The sequence below is a fragment of the Chaetomium fimeti genome (assembly GCF_033439085.1).
Source record: "Chaetomium fimeti strain CBS 168.71 chromosome Unknown B0H64scaffold_5, whole genome shotgun sequence".
Taxonomy (NCBI): domain Eukaryota; kingdom Fungi; phylum Ascomycota; class Sordariomycetes; order Sordariales; family Chaetomiaceae; genus Chaetomium; species Chaetomium fimeti.
Genome location: NW_026944333.1, coordinates 2,324,103 through 2,349,729, shown reverse-complemented (window position 1 = coordinate 2,349,729; position 25,627 = coordinate 2,324,103). Strand labels below are relative to the sequence as shown.

Genomic DNA, 25,627 nt, shown 5'->3' with positions numbered 1-25,627 from the left:
TCACGAGGACTTAAAGGGTGTTTTGTCGATGGCATTAAAGATAAACAACGAGAGGGGGGTTAAATTTCATATATTCATATATTGCGCTACGTGTCTTTTTAGTTACACGAGTGCTAGCGCTTCCATGATGGTAGGAAGGAATCTAGACAGCAAAACAATAACCATTCCCCAGCCGTGAACCCACCAAGATCCTTTGTCCTTGGATCCAAGAACGAGGCCGCATCGGATCACCTTCCTCCTCAGCCTTCGAAGGCGACTCAAAGGGGATCAGCCTGCCCAGAGAGAGCAAAAAACGAGACCGCTGCCAATCTGTCGAGCCCTGCCGCTGTCGTTACATATTCCAGTAAGGACGCCCTGTCCATCCCGCCATAGATGCCCATCAGCTGTCACGCCGCATCATCTATGCCATAGGAAACCAAGTGTAATATGCAGTCTCGTGGCGTAACATAGTCTCGTCCAGATCCACGTTCTTCCTATGCGTGCCTGCTAATTTGCTAGTGCGGCCGGTGCGTGTATCAACACCTGCGGGGTCGATATCGTGGAACGGGGAGATTTCCGAGGTAGCGTGTAAATGACTAGTTGACCGGCACCTTCTCGACGTTGGCCAGAACTTCGCCAAACATCTCCTCGGAGAAAACTTCTTTGGTCAGGATGGTGTCCTTCGCGGCATACAGGTATCGGTATGCGGTCTTGACGGTTCCATCGCTAACGCTGGAAACGACCGAAATCTGCTTGGTGCTCCGCGCCTCCCCGACAAGGTGAGACGCCATGTAGATGCAGGCGGCGGCGACCGAGAGTGGGGAGCGGCCAGCTAGGTCCGAGACCTCTGACGATTTCTCGGCGAGGCGTCGAGCGACGCTCTCGACACGAACGGCGTTGCGGAATCCGAGGTTGCTGCAGTAACGGATGCAAAGTTCGTCGGCTGTCGTGGAGCCCTTGGCGGTGTACTGCTGGCTGTACCCCGTGGCCTTGGCGATCTTGTCCTCGCCGCCCATCTTCTGCAGGAAGGACTCAAGCTGTTTGAAGACGCGCCCTATCTCCTTCTTGGACACCTTGGTCAGGCCATAGACCTCCCGGAAGGTCCGCGGCACGTTGGTCTGCCGGCAAGCGATGAAGATGCAGCCAGCAACGATGGCCTCCTGTGATTTGCCCTTGAGCGCCTTGTTGTCGTCGACCAGCTTGAAGATGTGTTTGGCGGTGTTGGCGACCTGGGTGCCTGCATTGATGCTATCGGTCAGAGCCTGGATGTCTCTGTAGGCCTGAAGGAGGACCTTGGTTCCCTTGTCCTGGTTAATCTTGTTTTGGAGATGGGCGAGGTTCTTGGCACCCTTGCCGTCGAAAGCAATGGCCGTCTGCAGCTGGTCTCCGTCGATCATGAGGTTGGGCGCGTCGCCGACACGAGAAGGGTCGTCACTTCCATTGTCGTCGCCGGAGAAAGTACGCCATTCGGACCGGGTATCGATGATGCGGTCCAGCACGAGGCCACACGTCCCGCAAACCATATCACCAGAGGAGTACTCCTCGACAAGACGAGGCGGATCCTCTTTGCATTCGGGGCAGATGAGAATGCGGTTGAGATCTTCCCTAAACTCCCCCTCCTTGCTCGTCTCTTCGAATGGGGCGAAACCAGTCGCCATCTTGGCCAATACTGCGGAGCGAATGCGAGGTTGGTGATGGGAGCCCGGGAAAAACCCGTTGGTCGTATGGTAGAGAAACGGATATGGGGCGGGTTGCGTCTTGTTTAGCTAACTATGAACAAGCGGCAATTGCGAGGGGGAAGCCGAGATTGCTGAAAAAGGCTGGGACTCGAAAGAATCGGGCTCGGGAGGTCGAGGAAAAGTGTGGTCACGCGCTTAGGAACGGACGTTTGGTCATGCAATCAACAAGTGCAAGCGGGAAATCGTGTGTGCCTTGATGCGGGCGCCTCGAGCGACTGTTCTGAAGACCAGCGAAGGCGTCCGAGAGGGCTCCTCTCAGAACAAAGAACAGCACTGTCGGATAAGAATGGTCGTCGCGGGTAGTCTCGAAACCGGCCTGTTTGTAGGGTTCGATTACGGCGAAATGCTCGGAGCGTCCAACACCCGAAAAATAATTTCTGGGAGCTGTTGACAGTTCCGAGGAAAAGTAGCGAGCGGCGGCTAGAACGAAGGGACGAAGCCAGCCAGGAGGGGAGGAGGAGAGAGGAGACGAGGTGAACAAAAGCGAGAGAGGGAAAGAGGCGTTGCTGTGTCAGCCAGGCGCTGCCTTTCCCAGAGCGGGCTGTGGGGCTGTTTCGTCCTAGCTGGGCTGGAACGAATGACTCAGCTGGGGGGCCTGCAGGCTCAGCCTTAACAAAGGGACTTGTCCCTTCCATCCTGAGATACCGACTCATGGCTCACAGAGCCTGCCGTTCCATTTTCAAGTATGGTTTTTCGAGACTCAGTCGTGTTTTCAGGAAGATGGGCAATCTAAGTTACGTAATTATTGATGACAGACTGCACTCGATTGCTACCCGTATCTTACACGTTGTTCCCATCAAAATCGTACATACACACAAACAACGCGGATTTCGCAGCCCACGCGTTAGTAAGACTTTCGGGCCTCGACTCTCCATCCAACCAACCTTGGAACCACTCATGAGTTCCCAAACTCGAATACGGCGTCTTTCCTGCGCTGCTTCCGCGTGGCGTCAAAACAGACGAATCCCATCAGCGTGTCAGTACCGAAGACCTCCAATTCATGGGTAATAATCATGACCGAACACCGGAGGCGCCCAGTGCCCGTTGAACGAGCACACTCGCCTCGTAACCTCCCAGAGCCCGAGTTGTATTCCATCATCTATCGTCCTCCGCATGATGACTTCAACGCTTGCTGATCACAGGTAGGTGGATGGGCCTTAATGCGCCGCAACCCATGGCTCCTAGGCCGATCGGGGGGCCATCCATTCTCGGCTTGGTGAGTCGGGCGGCCTAGGTTAGGTTTTCTCGACCCGCGGTTCTCTCTTGATCCTTCTCCTTAGCTGCTTGTTCAAGTTGGAGGGCGTTGTTCAGAGGGCGGTGACGGGGGGCTGGTGGACGGCGTCTGACTAGGTGACTTGTGTTTCGCGGGCGTGGGGATGCTGAGAATGGGCGCTTCGCTGGCTGCAGTGGTTGCGGGGTGCCGGCGGCCTGATCGTTCCTGTCGCACTTTGGCTTCCCACTTCTTCCAGTCGTCCTTCAGCTTGGTCGTCTCCTGCCGTTCCATCTCGGCCAGTTCGCGGTCGATCTGGTCCGCCATCGCGGAGAACCCGCTTCCCGCAGAGTATGAAGACCGCGTCGCCAGCGACTTGTTGATCATACGCTTCCTGTGCGACTCTAATTCCAGGAACGGGTCGGTGTTCTCCATCTTTCGCCTCTTGATGATCTCGCTTTTTGTCAAGTACGGGTGGAGTTCCTGGTCCCTCCTGAGCTGACGGCGTTTGGTGTACTTGATGAGAACGAAGGCGACTACACCCCCAACAACGATGAGCCCGCCCACGACAGCGGCCACGATCCAAACCACCGTGTTGGTTGTACTGGGGGCCGCGTTATCTTTACTGGTCTCACGCGGCGGGTCGGGCCCTCGGATATCCAGGCTGGAAGCGATGGCGGGCATACTGGCGAGCGCTGGTTGCAACTCAGCAAAACAGACGGTTATTTGCACGCAGTCAAGCAACCGCTAAGAGCAAATAGGATGCATTCCGTTCAGGGGCAAGAGGCTCATGGTTTGAGGCGTCCGGGGAACGGCCAGCCTTATACCGCGGCACACCCTCCTCGGGTCGGGAACCAAAAGCCACGCAGGGCAGAGCACCGCCGAGAATCAATCTGGGACAACGGTGAGGGTGCGGCGCAGAGGAGGGTCTATAATTGGAGGGAAAGGCGCGCTTCTCCCGGATGATCTGCACGCCGCCTTGGACGGAGCGCCGGAGTGGGGGAGGCGGGTGAGCTGCTCATCCCGTTCATGTCCTTTGCACGACCTGCGTTTGGTTGTCGAGGCTGCCTTGTCCGACTTCAAAATGGACCTTTCAGGTGTGCGAGAGGCGCAGCGCGGGGCTGCAACATCGGCAAATACCACACCACCACGCAGCTGGCCATCGGACGACTCGACCTGGTTTATCCACTGTCTCACGAAAGTATGGCGTTATCCAGCTCGGTATCGAGTAAGGCGGGTTGAGGATCAACCGCTCTATGTCCGCTGACTGTGTTGTGTGTGTACATACGTATGTGCATCCTTTCTCTTTCCGGTTGTTCCATTGCTAGTTCGACTTCGTAAGTCGTGTTGGGTCGGCGTTCTACCCCCATGCTCGTGTTGCTGGGAACCGACCCTCACAAAAATAGCAAAGACAAACACATCACCTGCTTGCTACCGCCGATCTGTTTGCCCCGAGGAGGAATGTATGTACTTGCTTAAGGAAACCGTCATTTGACCATTTATGTCATGATTGTCGGACTCCACAGCTAGGTTTGCATCAACCATGACTGGACTGTGGCGATGCGAGCCAAGACGCAGCTTGATCATTACGAGTTCTTATCCCGACATCATACAGCTGGGGCCTATCGTGGCATCGAACTGCAAGGGAAAGGTCACGACACTAAAATAAGACGGACCTACTTTGATGCAGCTGGACTCGGCCAAGAATTATTCTCCACTCGGGATCGTTCGGAGCTCAGTGAGCTGAACGGTATTGTACATACAATATCATTACCAGCTGTATCTACCATTCTTACATTACTACTAGGAATAAAACCGTTCATGGGTATCCAAACGCAACCACAACCGCAAGTATCACCCCCAACGCCAGTGCCATGCTCCCTTGTGCCACAAAATCACCGTCCACCGTCTGCCGTGCACCGTCCGCCCGCGGTCCAGCGTCCACTGTCCACCGTCCACCGTCCACCACGCACCAACCACCCGCGCATCTCACCGGAGAGGAGGACCGCGCGGCCCCTCGGACTTCTCCTCACACCACTTCCCCGCCTCCTTCCCACAACCACCACCACCACCACCACCACCACCACCACCACCACCGCCCCCATCCTCAAGCTTCCCCCCAAGGCTGCTCGGCACGCGGGAGCTGCCGGCCTCCTCGCCGGGCCGCTCGCGCAGCGTCAGATCCACCGACGGCTCGCGCCCCGCGGGGGCGGGGGCGACCGCCGCCGCCCCGTGCACGAAAAATGCCGGCTCGGGATCGTCGCGGCCGCTGCTGCACTGCGTGCTGCTGCGCGTGCGCACCCAGCGCCGCCAGGTGAGGCTGATGGACGAGTGCTCCGTGTCGGCGGCGGAGAAGCGCGGGTTGAAGCTGGTGCGGTTGTTGGTCAGGGTCGGGGAGGGGCTCGGTGGGGGGGCCCGGGTTGTTGTTGTTGTTGTTGTTGTGGTGCGTTGTCCGAGGAGGGCGCTGCCGAGTTGGTAGCGGCTGGCAGGGATGTGGAGGAGGTTCCAGAGGCTGGGTTGGACGGGGTTAGTTTTGTGTGTGTACCTTAGGGACGGGGGTGGGAGGTAGGGGTTGGGACTCACGCTTCTACGCAGAGAAGGATGTATACCACTAGTGCTGCGAAGCGGGTGGGTAGACCCCAGTAAGTGTATCCTCGAGGGAATGGGTCGCCTAGCCCGACGTAGACTAGAAATAGGGCGATGTAGGCAATACCGCAGGTGAACCGTACCCCCAGGCCCCAAGTTGGCCACGGTTTCTTCGCCCGGAAGATTGTCACGGTATCAAGGGCAACGTCCGTGAAAAGGAAGCAGATGAGAATAATCGCTTCGATGCTGAGTAACACGGTGTCTGGTTAGCATTATTATGGGACGGACGACCCCCATCCAAGACCGACCCCGGACACAACTCACCTCATGTAACTCCCCAGATCGTCCCGCAACACACGCATGGCATACCCAAATATCCCCAATAACACCAAACATGGGACGGCGTGCAGAACCCCGTTTGCCAACCGCAGCCACACCCTCCAATCCCGACCCTCGTGTTTCGCTGGAGGAGTCTCCACATCTGGAGTCGGGGAGGTGTTGGTGTTGCTAGTATTGGGATTGGCATTGACGTCCTCTGCTGAGCGCCCATACCAGTAATAATCCATAGACTGCTCGGAGATGGAGGCCGCTGGTGTTCGTTCTGACATATCCTCGGTGAAACGGGACCGTATTCTTGGGCCCAGCCGTGGTCCTCCGGTGGGAGTGAGTGGCGACGAGGTGAAGGGAGTGGAAGGCGTCGGTAGTGATGTTGGACGCGGCGTCATGGCTCTGCTCGGTGGTTGGGCCATGACGGGCGCTCGGTGTTGAGTTGGTAAACGGATGTAAGCAGTTGTATCGTCGCCTACCGGGGTCAATAACGAATGGAGATTCGATAGCCGGCGAGGTATCTGAATGCACAACGCATCTCAGAGTGGTGGAAAGCGCGGCCGAGTCAGCAGTCGAGGGTTTCGAGGCCGAAAGTCGGGGCCGAAGGAGAGCGGGATGGAGCCCCTCAAAACATGGGATGCTCCGCCCTGCTGGAACTCAGAGAACCCAAGCTGAATGGAGGTTTAAAGGTCCACTGCGCAACAGAACAACGTGAGATCGGTTCCCTTTTCCTTTCTCAGGGGGGCATCAGACGCCAGCGTGGTGTTGGAAGGCTATGTGCGGCACAAACAGAGGCACAGGCCTCGCCCCGATATCATCCAACAGCGGCGCTGCAAAGAGGAGCCAACACACGACGCTTGGCCGAATAGGCAGCCCCACGAGCTTAATTCGGGATTCAAGGGCCTGGCATCATCCCAATCTGGCGAGGAAGGACGCAAACGAGGGGCTGGCCCAAATCTGGGCCTCAAACGGGGCCAATCGGAAGATAAAGAAACTCAGCAGAAAAAATCGAGCACCACGAGGCAAAGGAACAATTAAAACACGTTGATAAGAGTTCCATTGTTGCATTCGCTGGCTAGCAAGGCGGACTTAGCCAGGAACCAACGGTTCTGGCTCGCCTGGGTAAAGGGAAACCGGGGCGAGCCGGGCGTGTTCATCCAAACGGCTGCAGGGATGGAAAGCCGGTCCATCCAGGTTTTTCAGGGGTCCCAGGTGGCCCTGGTCGGGCCGCTGAAGGAAAGTCCAGGGGAGCAATCCGGGGAAACAGGGGCTGACCCATGACGAAACCCACGTTCGACCATAACCACCATCCTTTCGATCCCCCGAGTCTTGCGACTCTCGAACTGGCACTTGTCAGTGGGAAGATAACATTGCGAAAAAAGGAGCAAATGGCCGATCAGAAGCTTCCATGCAGGACCCGCGAGAGGCGCGATCCGCGGATACGACTCCATAGTGGATCTGAAACGTGGGCAACGGCACGGATGGAATTTGCGGCGTGGTCAGGGGAAGGATCGAAAGGCTCGATGGTGGGGAGCTAGTGCCACCAAAAAAAGATGTTAAGCGCGATGCGCCACTCCGAGGTTTAGCGATGGCTTGACTCTAAACAGCCGCCACCGCCAGGTCCCGACACTGGCTCAGATTTGCCTTTTAACTTCATGGTCAAAAAGGACGACGCAGACCGGCAGCTAGTGCGCAAGGGCTTCCGAGGAAACCACAATGCGAACTAGCCTCCTAGTCTGTCATCGCGACCGTGACTCAGAAGTATCTGTAATGTATCATCACCGCCAGTGTCATCTTTGGGTTCCTGGGTTCCTTATGATATCAGCGTGGTGCCTTTGACTTTGCCACTTTCCATCTTGGCTGTCCTAGCGCCGAACTGGATCTGCGGTGATGTTAGTGTGGGCAATCCTGGGGAGACAGACAGGGACAACTCACAGCGCGCTTCTTCTCCATTGCCACCGTTCCCATGCCCAGCTCCAGTGCCAGCAGGCGGAGTACTCTCTTGCCGGCTTCAACACCGCTGACATCTTCACCATTCTCGAAATCGCACTTCTCCCAAGCTGGGGTCCCGATGGCCGAACTCACTAAGCGCTCATCTAGAAACGGAAACCTCACCTCCTTACCCCAGTGGGCCAACACCCGATCGTCCCGGCCTAGGTTGCGCTTGCCGAGCCGCCCAACGTCAAGCAGTAGCTCATCAATCAACCCGGGGTAGCCCCGCTGTTGGAACGCGGAGGGATGGCGAGAGTACCCGCCAAAGAGCTCGTCGGCACCTAGGCCGGACAGGAGGACTCGGGCAGGAGACCGATATGGAATCGGAGGGGACCCGGGGGTTTCGTTGGAGAAACCTTGGCCACGAGAAGCAAAGTAGAGTGCGTATGCAATGGAAAGGTCCATCTCAGTATTGTGAGGACGGATCAGGGAAATGACTTGCTGGCGGTGTGCCTGTGTTTCAGTGTAGGGAACGTTTACCTAGGTGGGTTAGACACGCGTCTGAGGAGGGTGCAGAAGTGAGAGCCTTACAGCCACGAAGTGGAAGGCTCGCCCAGGACAGACCTTTTGCAACTCTGCAAACGATCGCCTTCCGGTGATTCTGTCCGGGCAAGCCTCGTAAAAGTCGGAGAGGTCGCTATTCTCCTTCTGGAGCTGAGCAACCACCCGAGGGTTCTCGAAGGCGACATTGAGTAAGTCAATGGCTTGATCCGCATCGAGTATGTCGTGGCACAGCCTGGCCAATACGGTACAGTCAAGGCCCCCGGAGAACAAGACGGCAACTCGAGTTGTGCCGTCAGTACTCGATAATGGTGGTAGCGGAATATTGAGAACCCTCAGCCTCAACGACTCGAGCAGTTGCTCCTTGAGGGTCACCACCGAGGGTGAATCGGGCGTCAACTGAAAGCAGCTAGTCGGCAGCGCCCGATTGAACATGCCAATGCCGGAAACCTGGAAAGAGTAAAGTAAGTCTGACAGGACGGCCGATCACGATCGAACGCATAACCCGCAGCCGACCAAGCAAGCGTACTCACGAAATCAGCGGCGTCCTCTCCAACAGCCCAGTCGTATCGTTCCGGGCTTGCCTCTTCGCCCACCGTCACCACATAAATCCCATCAGCCTCGACCTCTCGCCACCCCTCTTCAGCCTTGCCGGCGACACTGCACAGCGCCAACCCGCCATGACCCGTCGGTGCCATCAAAAGCGACCGTCTCCCCAACCGGTCCCGACCGAAGAACACTCTCCCCGCAGCAGCATCATAATACACAAACGCGAACGGCCCCTCAATGCCGCGGAGAACATCCAGCACCGCATTCACCCCACCACCACCACCACCAGCCCCAGCGGCGGCAACGAGCCTCGCAAACACCACCTCCCCATCATTCCCCACCACCCGCTCCCCACCACCACCACCACCATCACCACCACCAACCCTCCACGCCTCCCCATTCCAACACAGCACCGACCCCTCCATGGCACCAGAAGACCCATCCGTAATCGGCTGGGGCGCGACCCGGTCGCCGCGCAGCGCCAGCACGGTGGACGTGAAGCGCAGCGACCAGTCAGTGGCCGTCCCGCCGGCGCCCGCGCGCTGCTGCACACGGCGGCGGCGGTCGACCTGGCCGAAGTGGTCTGGCCCGCGCGCGCGCAGGCAGCGGCGCAGGTCTGGGGGGAGGTTGGGGTTGGGGGGTGAGGTGGTGGGGGAGAGGGTGGCGTGGATGCCGCACATTGTGGTGTGTTGTGTTTGTGTTGTTGTGTGTGGGTGTTGGTTTTGTTGTGTGTGTGTGTTGGGTTAGAACGGATGGGCGCTGGGAATGGCGTGTTGGGCGGATTGGGAAATGGTAGGAGTTAGGTGGTTAAAAGGTGGTCATTAAAAAGTCAAGGGCAAAACCCGCGACGCGACGTGCAGATCTAAAAATGCTTGGCGATTGATTGATGGTGACAGGGCAGGTGCTGACTCAGCGGGTCACCACCAGAAGAGAAGTCGCTCCTTCCTCGACGGCGACCTCACTCGGTAATTTGTCAGGGGTCTTCCCATTTAGCCCCTGATGGCCCCTGAATCAAAAAGAAGATGTCTCAACACCACAGAATCAAAAGATTATGCTTCACACTAGCTTCTGCTCGTTTCGATCGAGCGACCTCCGGGTTATGAAAAGGATTAAAGAAAAGTTGTCTACCCCCTGAATGCTGATACTTACATAGATAGCCCTTACCCTAACTTGCCCAAGGCGTCGAGAGAAAAAAGGTTCTAAATGTTGATCGCAAAACACCAACGATCACACATCCTCATCAAAATTGAAGCTAGCGATTACTCGTTTCGATCGAGTGACCTCCGGGTTATGAGCCCGGCGCGCTTCCGCTGCGCCAAATCGCTTTCCCCGCTTCCGCTGATGCTTGTTGGAACTCGGAACCGGGGGGGTGCTTGATAACCGGTCCGAACTGAGTGCGCAGGGGGACTGTGAGTGGCCGTGTTCGTCTTTTGTCTGTTGTGACTCATTCCAGTTCCACTGCCGCAGGGGTGAGACAAAGCCGGGCCTGGATCGCTTGAACCTGTTATTATTTACACCAATCACGTGGCAGGGTTGATGAGGTGAGTGCAAGCGGCCCACAGTCGAAGCCGGGAAACAAAAATTCAATTTACATATTAACTAATTAGTCTGTAGTCATCTATGTCCTTAAATTAACATTCGTTCATAGGTACCTGCTTATTGTGAACTTTACTTACAGCATCCTCTTGCTCCTCCTGACCGGAGGGGAGATCGGCGGAGGGGGGCTCGGCCGGGGTGTTGGTGGCGGCATCCTCGCTGCCGGCGGGCTCGGACCCCTTGGCGGCGGTCTCGGCGACGGCGGGCTCGGCGGTGGCGGCCTCGGCGGCGGCGCCCTCGGCCCGGTGGGCTTTCTTCTTCTCTCGCTGCCTAGCGCGGCGAGCACGCTGCTTCTCCTAATGATATTCATTAATAACGATATACCTATAGTGGTGAACCACCTACCTTCTTGGCCTCGGCGGCGGCGGCCAGCTCCTCTGGCGTCTTAGACTTGAGCCCGGTTAGCCCCGTTGTGAAATATCGAGGGAACGCGCTTACCTTTTTGCCAGCTCGGCTGGCGGGCCTGGTGGTGGTGGTGTTGGTGTTGGTGGTGGTGTTCTATAGACACATTATGATTAATGCCATATTGAGACAGCGGTTCGTGGGCAGTATGGCAGTGAACTAGGAACCGGATGCTAGAAATGAAATGTAAACGGCAGAACCTACGAGGTTGCGGGCATAAGCCGCAGCGAAGGCGGCGGCGACACGGGGCGTTCAGCGGAAGTCGAAACCCGACAGAGCAACTGCTTCAGTCTCGTAGTAGAAAATTAGAGGACTCAAGTTTCGACCAATATCGCAATGTTTGAAGGTCGGAAACACACTGCTTAAACGTAACGACAAAATTCCATCCGATACGTACCGAAAAGGGGGCGGCGAGGCGCGTATTTCGACGAAAAAAAGAAAAGGAAGGAAAGGCAGAGGGAGATCAGTTAACTCTCGAAGAGTAAGGAGTGTCCGGCCAGCACCCAGACGCTCCTTCCGTCATGCTCTCTTTCTCAGAACGCGAGAAATGTTTGCCTTAACCAGGCAACATCACGCTCATCAAGGAAGGAACTACGCCTGAGGTAGGCTAGATAACTCACAAGATGAACACGGGAGGTTTTTGTAACTTTGCAAACAGACGTCCAACAAATATCTTGAGAATTTGTGTGGAAGACTTGTTGAGATTGATATCGTGATACACCGTACTTTTAAGTACTTGATTCACTCGCCTAGGAACTCTCAAGGGCAACCTCGACGATAAGGATTGTCATCTGTGGTTGAACATTGTCGAGATGTACTTCTGCTTAATGTTTCAGTCTCTTCAGTCTGGAACTTTGAGTCAGTATCTCGAGGCTGACTCCCTAGACACTCGCGATTCTGGGTTGAACGTCGCCCTCCCGCTACACCAATGGTACAGACACAAGACAATTGGTTCAACTTGTGTCTGCTTGAAATCCAGCGATCCCGAAATCGTCCGATACGCACAGGTACGGTTGGATTTCGGCCTGAGCGCTGCTCGCGAGAAGCTCAAGGCGCTGAACTGGGAGCCTTCAAGGCGCAATCTCCCCCTTAGCTGACTGAAGCAGCTTAACTGGGACCCTACCGCGTTCGCCATGCGTAAGGTGTCGGCTCAATGGAAGACAAAGTACAGGGACCCAGTTCCCAAATGGGGCGAACCGACTGCTGTGAAAGTCTTTTGCAAGCAATGCGGATTTACTACATTGGATACTGCACCGGTCTTTCACATTCACACTGGCGCATATGCCGTTAGAAGACGACGATGCTTGCACTGTGCTCCGTCAGCTGCGGAGGCTAGGCATCGGCTGAACCACGTACGGCGAGCTTTGTATCCGGTGGAACCTATGGCATTCTTCGTGCTTAGGTGAAGTCCGGATTGGATACATTCTGTGGAAACGGTGAAAGCTTCGGGTTTCATCTGTGTAGAAGAATGTTTGCGTCTCATGGAAACGGTGAAAGCTTCAGCTTTTATCTGTATGTGAGACTGTTTTCATCTCATGGAAACAATGAAAGCCTCGGCTTTTATTTGTGTATGAGGTGTTGTGTTGTGTGTCTACGGTGACAGGAGAGGCCTTGGCTTCACCTGTATGTGTGATGCTATTTCGTGTCCCATCAAGACAGCAGGGGCTTCGGCTTCGGTCCGGATGTTAGGGCATCACCCGGGGAGACGATGGCAACTTAGTTTTCCATTTTATACCGGGCCATGGGGACGGAGGAAGGTTCAGCTCTTATCCGTATGTGAGAATGGTGTGTGTTCTGCAGATGGAAGGTTCCGATTTCCGCTCATATGCGAGAACACTAACCCGATGAACCTCCAGAAGCAACGATGGATCCTGCTTCGACGGTTCGCCTTGGTGGCCTTGAAAGTCCATGATAGCCCGGCGCGCTTCCGCTGCGCCAAGAAGCTTTTCTTGTGTGAATTGTTGAGAAAGTAGCGTCGGGGGTAGGGCCTGAGTAGGCATTCTCACGAGGAGGGCTATGTAAGTATTAGCATTCAGGGGGTAGACAACTTTTCTTTAATCCTTTTCATAACCCGGAGGTCACTCGATCGAAACGAGTAATCGCTAGCTTCAACTTTTGGTGAGGATGGTGTCTTTGGTGGTTTGGGATCAACATTCACCACCTTTTTTTTCTCGACTCCTTGACACCCACACACCCTTATTTGGCTCAGGGTTAGGGTTATGTAAGTATCAGCATTGAGGGGGTAGAGTACATGAAATAACTTGGCTCTTGTTTGTTGCTGCCATCAGTTTTATTATTAGCCTACCGTTCAAGTGCGTGTCTGTTTCTCGAACCGGTGACTGGCCATTACCTGTCTTCAAGTTCGTCACTCATCAGCAGAACGATAGGCCGTACGGATACAACAGTTACGGATACAACAGTCACATCAATTTACGCAGAGGCTGGCCACCTTGAGAGTCACTCTCCAGGTCGAGAATTGCGAATTACTGACAACTACCCGGGCAATGCAGATACACCAAAACATGCAGCCAGAGAACCCACCCATTCCGCCCGATGCCGCTCGCAAGAAAGAAAGGAGGCAAAGGAGACGAGGAAGAGAAGAATTAAGGCAATTAGAGCATAACGCGAAACCCACGACCAATCTAGCCCTCGGATTCCCCTACAGCGCTGAATGAACCCTTTCGACCTCCCGCCATTAAACCAAGACCAGCCAGCTCACGTCGACAACGCGAGGCAAGCATCAACCGCCAACCCAACCCTGCCCATTGTCAGTCAGTAAACCTCCTACCACCCACCCCAGAACGGACAAACACATACCTCCCCTCCTTCTGATACACCACATCACTGATGATATCGCGGTCCAGATCCGGAAACATGCCCGCCAACGTCTCCACCACATTCGCATGCTCGGCGCGGTGGAGGCGCTGCGCCTCGGCAGTCTCGGCACTAGCCTGGCGGGCGGCCGCTTCCTCGGCCGACAAGCGCTGGCGCGCCCGCAAGTCACCACCGCCGCCGGCGCGGTCTGGCTGCGGAGTGCGCGCGGGGCTGGCGATACTCCCGCTGGCGCCGGCCGCAGACGACGACGACGACGAGGGCTCGTCCGAGAAGATGCGGCCGATGGTGCTGAGCGGCTTCTGGATGGACCGCAGCAGGCCCGTGATGGCGGCCTTCTCGTCGCTGCCGCTGTACTCGCCGCTGTCGCGGGCCTCGTTGGACGAGGTGGAGCGGCGTGGGCTGGCTGGGCGGTCGACGTCGATGGAGGGCCGGGTTGACGAGGGCCCTGATTCACCTAGGTGTGGCGGTCTTAGGGAGGGTGACTTTTCTGAATGGGATGGCGGCGGCGGGGGGGACTCGGCGCGGTGTTTCTCTGCGATGGCCGAGACGGCGGCTTCGACGTTGTTCTCGAATTCTTCGTCTGTGATGGTCAATGTGGTGCGGTCCATGTTCTCGATGAACTGGATGGCGCCCATCTGTGATGGTCAGTACAGCTCGGGAGGGGGAAGTGTGCAACGCACCAGTGATGAAAGATAGTAGCCGGCCTCCCCGCCCAGCTTCTCCTGGTTCCTGAATCTCAGAATGTACTGGACGTTCGAGACGAGATGTTCCGGATTTGCCTGCAGCACGACGTAGATCAACATCGGCATGAAAGAATCGGCAGACGAGTCCGACTTGGTGTGTTTGAGCAGGCCTGGAAAGGTTAGCCCTGGGATCTCAAATACCAAACTATCCAAACGCTCTTGAGCACCTACCAAAGATGACTTTGCAGCAATTGAGGACGCATATGATCTTGTCTCGTGGTGCGCGATAGGACTTGATCTTGAGCAATTCTGGACAGTGTTAGCGTGGAATTAGGCGGGGGCCAAGCTACTCACCCTGCTGCGCGAGCTTCAGGAACCGCTTCCCGCTCTCACTCACTTGGGGGATATCTAGATGCTCCTCCCTCACCCAGCCATAAATGTTGATCTTCTGCGCGAGGATCTCATCTCGCTCCACATCCTCTTGATGTTGCCCCCGCCGCCCTGGGCCCATCACTCGGTCTGCCCCCCGCTTCTTCTTCGCTCCGGGGACCGGCTGGGGTGCTGGAATGGCGGGGGAAAATGTCTGGGAATATAGACGATTCATGACGAGCTTTTCCATGCCCTCCCGGGCGTTGTCAAACTCAGTGTCCGGCACGTCCCTCCATACCTCGCACTGAGCCATCTTGTTCCCGATGAAGGCAAGAAAATCACCGATGATCTTGACCTGCTCGTGCACCATCCACTGCCGCTTCCCAAACTCGGACAGAAACGACTTTAGATATCTTGCTACCGGATCGGCCTTCTTATTGCGCAGCTGCTCCAAGAACCGGTGGAAGTCGAACGGCAGCGTCGGCTCCGGCTCAGGCTCCGGCGGGGGTGGGCGGTGTAGCGAGGCAATAGGAGACATGGGTGAATCAACGCTGTCATCCCCTAAGCGCCCTGAATAGCCAGACTCGTCCTTGGGGGGGACTGGGGGCCCAAAGTCTTCGCCTTCCGGTTTCGATCTTGTATCCCCCGGCGATGAAGTCGATACCCGAAGGCCTGGCAAGTCTTGGAACTGGTGTGTGATGGTAGGGGCCAGGGGCTCCAGGCTTGATTTTCGAGGAGGGTGCTGGATCGGACCCCCCAGAAGCGGCGACGCTATCTCTAGCCTGGGACTCATGACCTCCTCGGCATCGGGACCGCCCCCGAGCTCACTAAACTGCTCCATGATGCTCTGAATTTCAGACCTGGACCCATGTTCCTGCTCATCCTCGCTAGTGTATCTCTTCTCGTCGTAGGCGGCATCGGATCTCGTGGGGGAGGGATCTTCGGACCTCGGCCGGGCAGACGAGGGCGCTCGCGAAGGGGGTCGGGAACACGTCGGTGTGGGTGGGGTGGGATCAACGTAGGTTTTTGATTCGGCCGTCAGGTATTGCGTGGCTGCGGTAGTCGTGGGGAACGTGGTTGGTTTCAAGGTCGCGATCGAAGAGGACATTAGGTCGCCATCGTCAGGTTGTTTGTCCTGTCGCGTAAGTCCACCGACAGTCTGCGATTCGCCTTCCGAGTTCTCGCCCGCTTTATTTCCCTTCCCATTTCTAAGGTTCGGCAAGTCATCCTCCTCGGCATCCCCTCCCTGTGCCGCATCGGAAGTCGCACCCGGAGAGGTGTTTCGGGGTGCCTGCTCTGAAAGGGAGGATATCTCGCTATTGGTCGGGACCGCTACATCTTTGCGGATATCGGATGGGCTCGAAGAAATGGCTTCCTGGTTGTGGGGAGACATGCAAGGGGACCGTGAAGCACTGGCGTAAGGTGAATTCGTTTGGGAGAGCTTCGGGTTGGAAGTCTTGAGACGAGGTGTGTTGGTGCGGATGGGAGTCGGGTTGGGTTGATGAGAGGTTTATACGGATGTGGTTTATACGCCTAGGTCTTCGCAAACACGTCGAAAGAGCTGAGATGACGGTGGGGGCTTGTTGTCGTTGTCTTGGTCGGCAAGGCTGTTCTTGTGTGTTGAGCTGCCAAGAAGTACTTGGCTTTGGGCCGTTGACATGCGTGCATGCCCCATGCCACCCCGCAATACTCACACAGCCCACTCAGGGTTCGCGATGGTGGGGTCATGCTGCTCCGAGCATCCGCACAGGAACCCCAACCCCGAGAGGTACCCCAACCACCCATGTACATTACATATTACATAGGTATGTATGTACCTACATTCAGGCTTCGTCTTCACACCACTCTTCGTACGAAGTAGTGTACATTGACTGCCTAACATTCATATCGTCAAACGAGGTTGAGCGGACGGCCAATTATCTAAGCGGTAACTTTTCCAGTAACAACAAGGTGGTTATTCCAAGGGTCCATTGGGTAAAATCCGTCTCACAAGCAAACCGGGTCGAAAATGGCCGAGGCCAGGACTGTTGGGAGCTTTGAACGAATCTGGGCAGGTTTCAGGGAGGTTTCCGGGTGGTTTCCCAAGATCGAATCTACCACCACCAATGATCAGGCCTGCCGGGCGGGGTCCTACGCAGTAACTTCGCCTGGGCAACCTCAAGAACTAATTGCATACGTGGGGGAGAATCTCAGAGTTAATTGTTGCTGATACTTACTTGGATCCCTAAGGTTCGACTTGTCTTGGTTCCCGTTTCGTCGTCCCCGGAAAATCGGTACGCCAAAGTCGGCGACCAAATCCCGGGCCGCCGGGTGAGTGGGTCCGGCGGCTTCGGGGCTGATACCGGTGAAAGCCGGAATGCCGTTGTGGTTATCACGATGAAGTGAAAGCAAGAGTTGCACCCCGGGTATTAGGAGTAAATTTCTGAGGGGCCAAATACAAAACGGGCCGCCTCCAATTCACCAGAGGCTTCTTGAGAAAGACGGGAAAGCCGAGTCGACAGCCCCTGAGGCTCCTATGTTGAGCAAGACACTCCCATCAGCACCGATGCCTCTTATTATATTGGATTCTCCCCGGCGCATTGAGAAAAGGATGTTGCTAACGTAATAGGAAGGGTGGTATCTCACACCTAGCCTTGCGAATACATGACCGGCCTGAGGGAGGGGCTGGCCATCGTGCCTGTATGTTTGATTGGGCGCCACCGGGCCTGCTTTTCTGTTCCTCTTGACTTTCATTCCTCGCCAATTTGATGATCCCGGCCTAGGCTATTGCTTAACTGCTTTCTTCATCGTTGCGTTCCAACCCTCTCTAAACGCCATACCACTATCTAAGTTCCATACCTGGGCCGATCATGAGCGAAAATGACGACGGGACGGGCAGGACTGAGGTCGGCAGTTTGGCGGTTGCCATCGTGGCCTTGGTGGTCGCCCTCGTGGCTTTAATGGGCACAACGGCCCAAGTGGTCCAACAGTACCTAGCCACCGCCGTGGGCTACTCGAATTGCGGCAAGAGAGTTATGGGACCTTGGGCTCGCCACACGAAGCTCGTTTTCCATCCCTGGGAGCTGCGCTTCGAAGTGGTCTTCAGAAGTCCTGACATCACCATCATGTCCCTCTCCCCCGATAAGGCCGGGGACGTCGATGACATGCAAAGCTGGGACGTGGAGGAACCCACAGTCCCCCGACAACCGACACTACATAACAAGGACAACGAGGACGTCATTGCCGACTACTCAGCAACCTGGCTGGCTTTACTGTCCACTGTACGGAGGATGCTACGGGAAGGCGGGCCTTCCCCGGGCTCCCAGGGTGAGATGGTGGCGGTGAAAGTGGAGGCCAGGCTTCAAACGCTGGACCTTATGCCGGAAGGGGTGAAGAAGCCATACGCAACGACCACGTTGGGCAGCATCGTGGTCCTCGCCGGAATGCTGGGCCTCCACTGGAAGCAGTTTGACCGGACCAACGACCGTTACGTAGCTGATGGTAACGGCATGTTGTTCACTGGATTTTCAGTCCCTCATCTCGGGATCATGTTCACCTTTACCCGCCACGACGTCCCCAGGTTCCCACGGATTTCCCGTGTTATCCCTACAATCGGACTTCTCGAATATTGCTTTGGTCTGGTCCCTACCATTTGTCGGTCGAGCGATGCCCCGCGGCCCATATACCTCACGGATGTCCCCCGGGATCTCGGTACCTTGCGACTCGGGAGTCCTTCAGAGATCGCGAGCACGCTGGCGTTGCTGCAGTGCGACGGCCGGATTGTCGAATCCATCGGTTCGACTGAACATGTATTCCCAGGCAGGCACCCATTCTCAAGCCATCCGGTATGCCCAACACGCGGCTCGTCTGACCTCGTCTATTCACAGTCCTCTTCGAGCTTGTTGGGATGATCGCACAGCCCATGCATATGCGAGGCATCACCGGTCGCACGCTACCGAATCCACTGCCGTACCGTTGGGACGACAAAAGATTCTCCCCAAGGAGGCTTCTTGCCGCCTGTGCCCACGAAATCCAGAAGCGTACGGAGACCATTTTGGTAAACGATGCGGATTTCGTGGAGGTAGTCTCTTCACTCATGCCACCCACCTCGTCTTCACCTGACCCCCAGTTCTGCCTTTTGCCAGAATCCGACCCCAGTTCCATACACAAATTGCACGATGCCGTGGATTGGTGTGATAAGTGGCTCCGCTTATGGGGAGGCGGCGAGTCTTATATGACCCTCATGATCGTGCGCGCACACATTGACCTGTTCTGGGGGTCGTTGTTGAAGAACCGGGATGTAGAACAACGGAGTGATTTGTACCACTTACACCCGTTTCGCGCCAACATGACCAAATTCGGCCTCGAGGACCGAGAAACGGAGCTCGTCGAGATGTATTTCGACGAGATTTGCGAAAAACAACGGCTGTGGGCGGACCAAAACCACACTTTTCAACGGACTTGGCATAAAGCTTCGTCGGACACCCAAAGGCAAATGATAGCATGGATGGTCTTGATGTTGCGCATGGTGTGTTGGTTAAATCTTCACACCTTCCACGCGGCGGATGTGCAGCTCCCCAAAAGTGATCTCATGGGGACGCGGTTGCCGGTATACATCAGCTAGTTAGCGAGTTTAGGCGGGATCGAATTAGGGTAGACAGGTAGTCAGATGCCAGAAGCACACTCGTAATTTCATGATTTATTTCGAGACAGCGACTACCTAAAACAGACCGCCAAACCCGTTCTTCTCGGCCTGCTTCTTCTCCTCCTCCTTGATGGGGAAGTCCTTGCCCGTGGCCTTCTTGTACTGGTCGCGGATTTGCTGGGCGATCATGCGGTCCTTGGCCTGTTCGGCGGCGCTCTCGTTGTTCTGGGCGCCCTGCTTGAAGACCTTCTCCTGCATCCAGTCGATGCCTTTTCGCAGCAGTCGTCATTAGCTGATGTTCTAGACCGATGACGTCACAGGGGTACTCACCCTTGTCAAGGGCGTCCTCCTTCTTCTCGCCCGCCGCGCCGCCGCCGGCCAGGCCGTTCAGCTTATCCATAAAGCCACCGCCGGAGCTAGACTGCTGTTCCTGGGGCTTGTCGCCCTGCTTGCCGGTGGCCTGGTTGGCGACCTTGTTGAGGAAATCCATGATGTGATGTTGGTGTTGGTTGAGTGGAAAAGAAGAGTTCTGCCAATTGTGGGTTTGTTTGGAAGATGGTCGAGAGAACACAGGATGTTTAAGGTTTGGAAGTGGTCGAGGTCCCCGGAGATATATAGTTGAGGGGGAGAGGGGTAAACCACTAAGGAGGTGGGGGTAGTTCAGCTGGAGTGGACAAAGAACGCGTGAAAGCACCTTCGGGTGACGATGACGCGGGCCAATGGACAAGAGATGGCGTCCTTGGCAAGAACGCGCGATGCAGATGCCTTGGTCACCGGGGCAGTGCTTGTTTCTTCTTGCGGGCTTCCTGATGCGTGCGGTAAACCGAGATCGAGCTGCGGGGGCGGCGTCAATGGCCTCAGCTTGTCAGGGAACCTCCCCGTTCGACCCTTCAGCCCATTGCATGAAGGAACTCTCACAGTACATGTATCTGGCTACCTCATCTTTTAGTGCTAGTCGGCCACAGGTCGCCCCTTTTAGACCCGGTGCCTTGTACCCCGTACAATCGAGGAGCGCCATACATTTCAAGCTGCAGGGTACTTCTTGTGTACTCCGTACTTGGTGTGTCAAGCTCAATGAGATCGAGGCCGCCAATGCTTCCCTCTCCTGCCCAGAAAATCCTTGGTACCATCGGGACGAGTTTCTGCATAAGTGGGGCAATATGTGGCCCGTGCTTCTCTAATCTGTGCTCTCAAAGGATCAAGCCGGGCGAGTCTTCGCTGTCCCCACTTCGGTCCGGAATGCTGTGGAGAGCGAGCGGATTGCAATTCACCGACGAAGCCGGAGCCATTGTATTCGTAGCCTTCTCCATCTCGACGCCGGCAAGATTAGGGGTATCCATTCCGCAAGCCACCACAGCAATTTGACAACGCCGATTTCAGCTTCCCCACGTGGGCTATAGTCTCACTCGGCTTTCCGGATACTCCAGAGGAAAAAATGGATTACGTGCAACAGCGCATGGCGCAAGCCGCCGCCAACACCGACACATCCTCGAGGTACGGACCTTTCCTTAGGCACACCTCTTTCCCCATCCAAAAAAGTAAGAAACCAAACTAACAAGCCCCTCCACCCTCTAGCACCCTTTTCACCCCGCTCAACGGCCTCCTGCTCTCCATCCTCCTCTACACGGCCTACACCTTCCTGCTGCGCCCATCCCCACCGCCACAGCTCCCCAAGGAAGAGCCGGCCGTGGTGTTCCGCACCTTCACGCCGCCCACCCTGCGGCCCTACAACGGCGAGGCCGGCATGCCCGTGTACCTGGCCGTGCGCGGGCGCGTGTTCGACGTGTCGCGCGGCCGCAACTTCTACGGCCCCGGAGGCCCCTACGAGAACTTTGCCGGCCGCGACGCCTCCCGCGGCCTCGCCTGCGGCAGCTTCGACGAGGACATGCTGACTAAGGACCTGGAGGGCCCGCTGGACAAGCTGGAGGGGCTCGGCCCGTCCGAGATGGAGGCGCTGCAGGGGTGGGAGGAGCGGTTCGAGGAGAAGTATATGGTGGTTGGCAAGCTGGTGGCTGTTGGGGAGGAGGGCAAGGAGAACTGAAGGAGACTGTTATATGATGAGTCGGTGGCATCAGCGGGAGAAAGGGCGATTTTAATGCGGGAGTTGAAGGATGGAGGGCAGGGCATGCGTTATGGCCGTCCCAGCAACAGAAAGACATCGACATGGTTAACTTAGACCCGGTACGTAACGACAATAGACAATCTACCCAGTTCCTCATTCCCAATACACACCTTCCCACTCCCAACAATCACCCTCCCCTTCCCATCCCTCACCAGCTTCTCGCCCCTCACATACACACCCCATCCCAGCCCCTTCACAACCCCGCCCTAATCTCCGCCGCCGCCTTCTCCGCAATCCCATACACCGTCGCCATCGTATCGCCCCTCGTAATAAACGGCATCACGCTCGCATCCACCACCCTCACATTCCGCGTCCCATACACCCTCAACCCCTCATCCACCACGCCCCCCACCCCCCTCGGCATCATGCTGCACGTACCGGCATACAGCGTCGACGCCCCCGCGGCCTCCCTCAAAAACCCCCCCTCCTCCGCCACCGACTCCAAATCCAAATCCTGCGCAAACCCACCCCCCCATCCCTCGGGCACCCGCCCCGCCCCGGGCCCCGTCCTCAACCGCCCCGCCAGCGGCGCCGCCCGGGAAAGCGTCTGCGTCACGAACTGCACGTGCCGCGCCAGCGTCGCGCGGTCGACCGGGTGGGAGAGGTAGCGCGGGTCGATGGCGGGTTTGGTGGCGGCGGAGGCGCTGGTGATGTGGGCTGAGCCACGCGAGAGGGGGCGGGTGAGCAGGACCGCGATGGTTATGTAGGGTGAGGTGGCGCCGGCGGGGGTGTTTGGTTGTTGGTGGTGTTGCTGATTGGTGGGGTTGGGTTCGGGTGCGCGGCAGGGCACGAAGACGTAGTAGCCTGATGCGGAGGTCGGGGAGGTCAGGGTGGCGCGGGTGAGGGCGGTGGCGGCGGCGGTGTAGGCTGGGGTGGTTTTGGTGGTGGTGGTGGTGGTGGTGACTTCGGAAGGGGTGGTGGTGGTGAGGGCGGCGAGGAGGGCGTCGGCGTCGCGCTTGCCGGCGGCGGTGGTCAGGCCCGGGAAGGGGAGGTGCGCCATGGTGTTGCAGTTGGTGCGGGACAGGGGGCCGCGCCCGGCGGCGTAGGCTGCGGTGGCCGCGGCGATGGCGCCTGGGTCCTGCCGCGCCAGTGCGTCGATGGTGTCGAAGCCCGGTTCGGCGTCATCGATGGCTTCGAAGGACAGCACGCTGAGCGGGTGGTGTTGCAGGTTCTCGCCCACGTATGGGTTGTCGACGACCACGTCGATGCCGAGGGACTGGAGGAGCTTGGCGTCGCCGACCCCCGACAACTCTAGGAGCTTGGGCGAGTGGAAGACGCCGGCCGAGAGGATGACTTCCTTACCGGCGGCGACGGTGGAGGTCTTGCCGTCCTTGGTGTACTGCACGCCGGTCGCCACCGCATCGTCGCCAACCTTGTCAAAGAGGATCTTGTCAACTGCAACGCCGGTCCAGACGGTTAGGTTGGGGCGGTCTTGGACCGGAGCGAGGTACGCATTGCTGGCGTAGCTCCTGGTCTTGGTTTCGGGGTGGACGGCGTCGGGGTACAGGACTGCACCGTGGATGTCGCCCGAAACGGGGTTATTGTAGGCGGGATATCCGAGCCCGGCCAAGGTGTCACGCCAGATCTTGGGCCACTTGGTCTCCTCCTCAGGGATGTTAGTCTTGATGGCGCCGTCGTTGTCGGTCTTAGACCCGTCTGTCACGGTGTACGTCTTCTTGAGATGCTTCGAGAAACTGTCCCAATCCCAGCCTGGGTTGCCGAGCTTCGCCCAGGCGTCGAGGTCCTCCTTGGCACCGACAACGAAGTTCATGGCGTTGAGGGCACTGGATCCCCCAAGGAGGCGACCCTGCGGGATGGGAATCTCCCGGCCGCCCAAAGCGTCCTGTGGGACACTCTTAAGCTGCCAGTCGGACTCGGTGCCCTGGAGCCGCGGCCACATACCAGGGACATTGACTCGGGGGTCGGCGGAGAGATCCTCGCCCGCCTCGAGGACGAGAACCTGCGTATTGGCGTCTTCTGACAGGCGGGCAGCCAACACCAGGCCGGCAGTGCCGCCGCCTACAATGACGAAGTCGAATTGGGAGGTCATGATGGCGGGAGTGGTTGGTTGGGTGATGGATCAAGCTGCGAGGCCGGAGAAGGGAGTTCTAGAAGACTCGAGAAGTTTGGGGCAATGGAAGGTGTCTGATTGAGGAGTTGAGAAGTTGATGGGCGGCGAAACCAGGCATATTTAAGCTACAAAGACCACCTCCCTTCAGCCATGCGCACGCCAATCCGCCGAGATGGACCAGTCCACGATATGTGGACGCGCCTCGATTGACAGGACTAGTCGAAGCATCTCGACGATTCTTGATGTTTCCAGATACTTCCAGCTCCTTCGAAGCTGCGATCCTCCTTCGCATTCTAATTTGTGGGGATTGTTGGGGGTGTCATCATGCGGGGAGGAGGTGAGATGAACGGGTAAGGGTGTGTCACACAGACGCGCCCCCTGAAAATGATTCATGGACAAATGCCCGGTTGGATGGACGAAGCGAAACCGAAGGACGCAGGCACCAACAAACTCAACACGCGGTTAACACGATCCATACATGCACATGGAGTCGGAATCTTTCTTTGGCTTCACCGTCCATATCGGGTTTCGCTCAAAAGGTATCGAACTCGGTCAATCACATCGGGGACGGGATGAAACGACGAGTCGCAGTTTGCTCTTTAAGAAACGAGCGTCGAATGAGTCGCTTGACAGGACAGAACAACGGGCCCATCTGAAGAAGAGAAGGGCGACTGAATGTCTGTCGGCACAAACTCGAGGCAACTGCGCCGTGGTTCCTCTCATTCACTTGAGACTAGGTAACGTACCAGCCGCTACTTTGTTTTCGCGGTTCCTGTTATAATAAAAGCATTAGGGGTGGGTTAGCATACAAGTCTAGATCGTATGTCCGAACCCCGTCAGAACAGTCGCACAACACCCACACCAGTGTCGTGGCACCAATACAAGGCCAATGAATACGACCAATGAAGCATATTTACATGCAAGTCCCAAAGCACAACCTCCCCCCCCCCCCCCCCAACCCCTCGCAAATACCGTGCTAGCTGGCAGGCAACTCGAACACCCTGCGCGGCTCCTCGACAACGCCCAGCTCCGCGGGCTGGTAGTATTTGGCGCTGCCGCCATGGCCATAGGCCGCTGGCATGGATATTCCTGGCCCATTTTCCGAGTACTGTCCCCACTTCTCCCCAGACACGCCGTTATAGGGGTTGTCGTCGTGGTATGTAGGCGCGGCCGGGGGCTCGTTCATCCTCTTCCGCCTCCTGAAAATAAGATAACCCGCAACGACGCCCAAGATGGCGGCACAGGGGATGGCGACGCCAATTCCGATCTTGGCGCCGGAATCAAGGCCACTTGGGCTTTCGGAGGAGGGAGCGCTGCTGGTCGCGGCGGGGTCGGTTGTTGTTTCGGCGGGAACGGTGGCTGATGTAGATGTCGGTGCTATCCTAGTCTCACTGGAGGCACTGGAGCTCGCTTCAGCCGCGGTCGGCCGGGTGTCGCTATTCCTCGTGAGGTTAAAGTAATGGCTGTTGGCGTCGGCGTTGGCTTTCCCTTCCTCAAAAATGCTCAGGAAAAACATGTTGGACACCGACAGGTCCTTGGTTGTGGCCACAATCCAAGTGAATGTCGAGACATCCACGACCTTGCCTGCGAACTCGGTCATCAGAAGATGTGTCAATATCAAATACAGGTATGGAAATGACTCACGGGTAACGTATTGCATCGACCCAAAGAATTCGGCCGTAGTGGCGTTCAGTTGCCACAATGTCAGGGACGTTTGTTTCCCTTCACCCCCCGGAGTCCAAGCCACTTCCACCACGCTGCCTATCACGTATGTTGGGTTCTTGCTAACATCGCCAACGGCCCCAAACGGAGGCGGGTTGATGAAGTCCATGTCGGCCAACACGCAGGGCAGAAAAGCCGTGAGGAACCGGAGAGGGCGCATGGTAAGAGAATGATGAGAGACGGTTCAGATCGAGTTGGATACTAGGTAGGATACCGCGGGCGAAAGCATGAGAATGCTGGGGTGTTGAAACTTGAGGTGGAATTCCGTGAGGGCGGAGAACCCATCGTCTGGTCGAGGGCTGCTGGCCGCGCGGGCACCT

General features: G+C 56.9%; 11 protein-coding genes and 1 non-coding gene across 12 annotated transcripts; 3 read left to right on the top strand and 9 right to left on the bottom strand.

Moving 5' to 3' along the window:
- Nucleotides 1-376: 376 nt before the first annotated feature.
- Nucleotides 377-1,758, bottom strand: B0H64DRAFT_190352 (cyclin-like protein). The gene has a single exon (XM_062799062.1). It carries the CDS (start codon nucleotides 1,635-1,637, stop codon nucleotides 576-578), a length of 1,062 nt encoding a protein of 353 aa, XP_062658081.1. The 5' UTR covers nucleotides 1,638-1,758; the 3' UTR covers nucleotides 377-575.
- A 1,108-nt stretch (nucleotides 1,759-2,866) lies between these two features.
- On the bottom strand, nucleotides 2,867-3,785 carry B0H64DRAFT_190268 (uncharacterized protein). Its single transcript, XM_062799059.1, has one exon. It carries the CDS (start codon nucleotides 3,610-3,612, stop codon nucleotides 3,007-3,009), a length of 606 nt encoding a protein of 201 aa, XP_062658080.1. The 5' UTR covers nucleotides 3,613-3,785; the 3' UTR covers nucleotides 2,867-3,006.
- Nucleotides 3,786-4,543: 758 nt separating this feature from the next.
- On the bottom strand, nucleotides 4,544-6,439 carry B0H64DRAFT_190324 (uncharacterized protein). Its single transcript, XM_062799061.1, has 3 exons — nucleotides 5,839-6,439; nucleotides 5,512-5,760; nucleotides 4,544-5,440 (listed from the first exon to the last, which is right to left on the bottom strand). Exons 1-3 carry the CDS (start codon nucleotides 6,261-6,263, stop codon nucleotides 4,918-4,920), a joined length of 1,197 nt encoding a protein of 398 aa, XP_062658079.1. The 5' UTR covers nucleotides 6,264-6,439; the 3' UTR covers nucleotides 4,544-4,917.
- A 1,215-nt stretch (nucleotides 6,440-7,654) lies between these two features.
- B0H64DRAFT_443633 (asparagine synthase-domain-containing protein) lies at nucleotides 7,655-9,563 on the bottom strand (the record flags this gene model as incomplete). Its single annotated transcript, XM_062806726.1, has 4 exons — nucleotides 7,655-7,723; nucleotides 7,777-8,313; nucleotides 8,365-8,784; nucleotides 8,868-9,563. 4 exons carry the CDS (start codon nucleotides 9,561-9,563, stop codon nucleotides 7,655-7,657), a joined length of 1,722 nt encoding a protein of 573 aa, XP_062658078.1.
- Nucleotides 9,564-10,136: 573 nt separating this feature from the next.
- Nucleotides 10,137-10,208, bottom strand: B0H64DRAFT_t104. Its single transcript has one exon. It is a non-coding gene; the product is annotated as a tRNA-Met (tRNA).
- A 132-nt stretch (nucleotides 10,209-10,340) lies between these two features.
- On the top strand, nucleotides 10,341-10,960 carry B0H64DRAFT_190254 (uncharacterized protein). Its single transcript, XM_062799058.1, has 2 exons — nucleotides 10,341-10,424; nucleotides 10,532-10,960. Exons 1-2 carry the CDS (start codon nucleotides 10,420-10,422, stop codon nucleotides 10,866-10,868), a joined length of 342 nt encoding a protein of 113 aa, XP_062658077.1. The 5' UTR covers nucleotides 10,341-10,419; the 3' UTR covers nucleotides 10,869-10,960.
- Nucleotides 10,961-13,199: 2,239 nt separating this feature from the next.
- On the bottom strand, nucleotides 13,200-16,409 carry B0H64DRAFT_401008 (uncharacterized protein). Its single transcript, XM_062804119.1, has 5 exons — nucleotides 14,754-16,409; nucleotides 14,631-14,708; nucleotides 14,397-14,569; nucleotides 13,699-14,351; nucleotides 13,200-13,639 (listed from the first exon to the last, which is right to left on the bottom strand). Exons 1-5 carry the CDS (start codon nucleotides 16,159-16,161, stop codon nucleotides 13,597-13,599), a joined length of 2,355 nt encoding a protein of 784 aa, XP_062658076.1. The 5' UTR covers nucleotides 16,162-16,409; the 3' UTR covers nucleotides 13,200-13,596.
- A 1,101-nt stretch (nucleotides 16,410-17,510) lies between these two features.
- B0H64DRAFT_401004 (uncharacterized protein) lies at nucleotides 17,511-19,457 on the top strand. Its single transcript, XM_062804118.1, has 2 exons — nucleotides 17,511-18,566; nucleotides 18,635-19,457. The coding sequence occupies exons 1-2, from the start codon at nucleotides 17,618-17,620 to the stop codon at nucleotides 19,369-19,371; spliced, it is 1,686 nt and encodes a 561-aa protein (XP_062658075.1). The 5' UTR covers nucleotides 17,511-17,617; the 3' UTR covers nucleotides 19,372-19,457.
- On the bottom strand, nucleotides 19,360-19,996 carry B0H64DRAFT_190216 (uncharacterized protein). Its single transcript, XM_062799057.1, has 2 exons — nucleotides 19,723-19,996; nucleotides 19,360-19,661 (listed from the first exon to the last, which is right to left on the bottom strand). The coding sequence occupies exons 1-2, from the start codon at nucleotides 19,880-19,882 to the stop codon at nucleotides 19,468-19,470; spliced, it is 354 nt and encodes a 117-aa protein (XP_062658074.1). The 5' UTR covers nucleotides 19,883-19,996; the 3' UTR covers nucleotides 19,360-19,467.
- Nucleotides 19,997-20,700: 704 nt separating this feature from the next.
- Nucleotides 20,701-21,848, top strand: B0H64DRAFT_190212 (cytochrome b5-like heme/steroid binding domain-containing protein). Its single transcript, XM_062799056.1, has 2 exons — nucleotides 20,701-20,886; nucleotides 20,968-21,848. Exons 1-2 carry the CDS (start codon nucleotides 20,828-20,830, stop codon nucleotides 21,431-21,433), a joined length of 525 nt encoding a protein of 174 aa, XP_062658073.1. The 5' UTR covers nucleotides 20,701-20,827; the 3' UTR covers nucleotides 21,434-21,848.
- Nucleotides 21,708-23,932, bottom strand: B0H64DRAFT_463513 (uncharacterized protein; the record flags this gene model as incomplete). The annotated part of the gene is made up of 2 exons (XM_062807602.1): nucleotides 22,002-23,932; nucleotides 21,708-21,941 (listed from the first exon to the last, which is right to left on the bottom strand). The coding sequence occupies exons 1-2, from the start codon at nucleotides 23,562-23,564 to the stop codon at nucleotides 21,708-21,710; spliced, it is 1,797 nt and encodes a 598-aa protein (XP_062658072.1). The 5' UTR covers nucleotides 23,565-23,932.
- A 531-nt stretch (nucleotides 23,933-24,463) lies between these two features.
- Nucleotides 24,464-25,627, bottom strand: B0H64DRAFT_190184 (uncharacterized protein). Its single transcript, XM_062799055.1, has 2 exons — nucleotides 25,230-25,627; nucleotides 24,464-25,169 (listed from the first exon to the last, which is right to left on the bottom strand). Exons 1-2 carry the CDS (start codon nucleotides 25,465-25,467, stop codon nucleotides 24,562-24,564), a joined length of 846 nt encoding a protein of 281 aa, XP_062658071.1. The 5' UTR covers nucleotides 25,468-25,627; the 3' UTR covers nucleotides 24,464-24,561.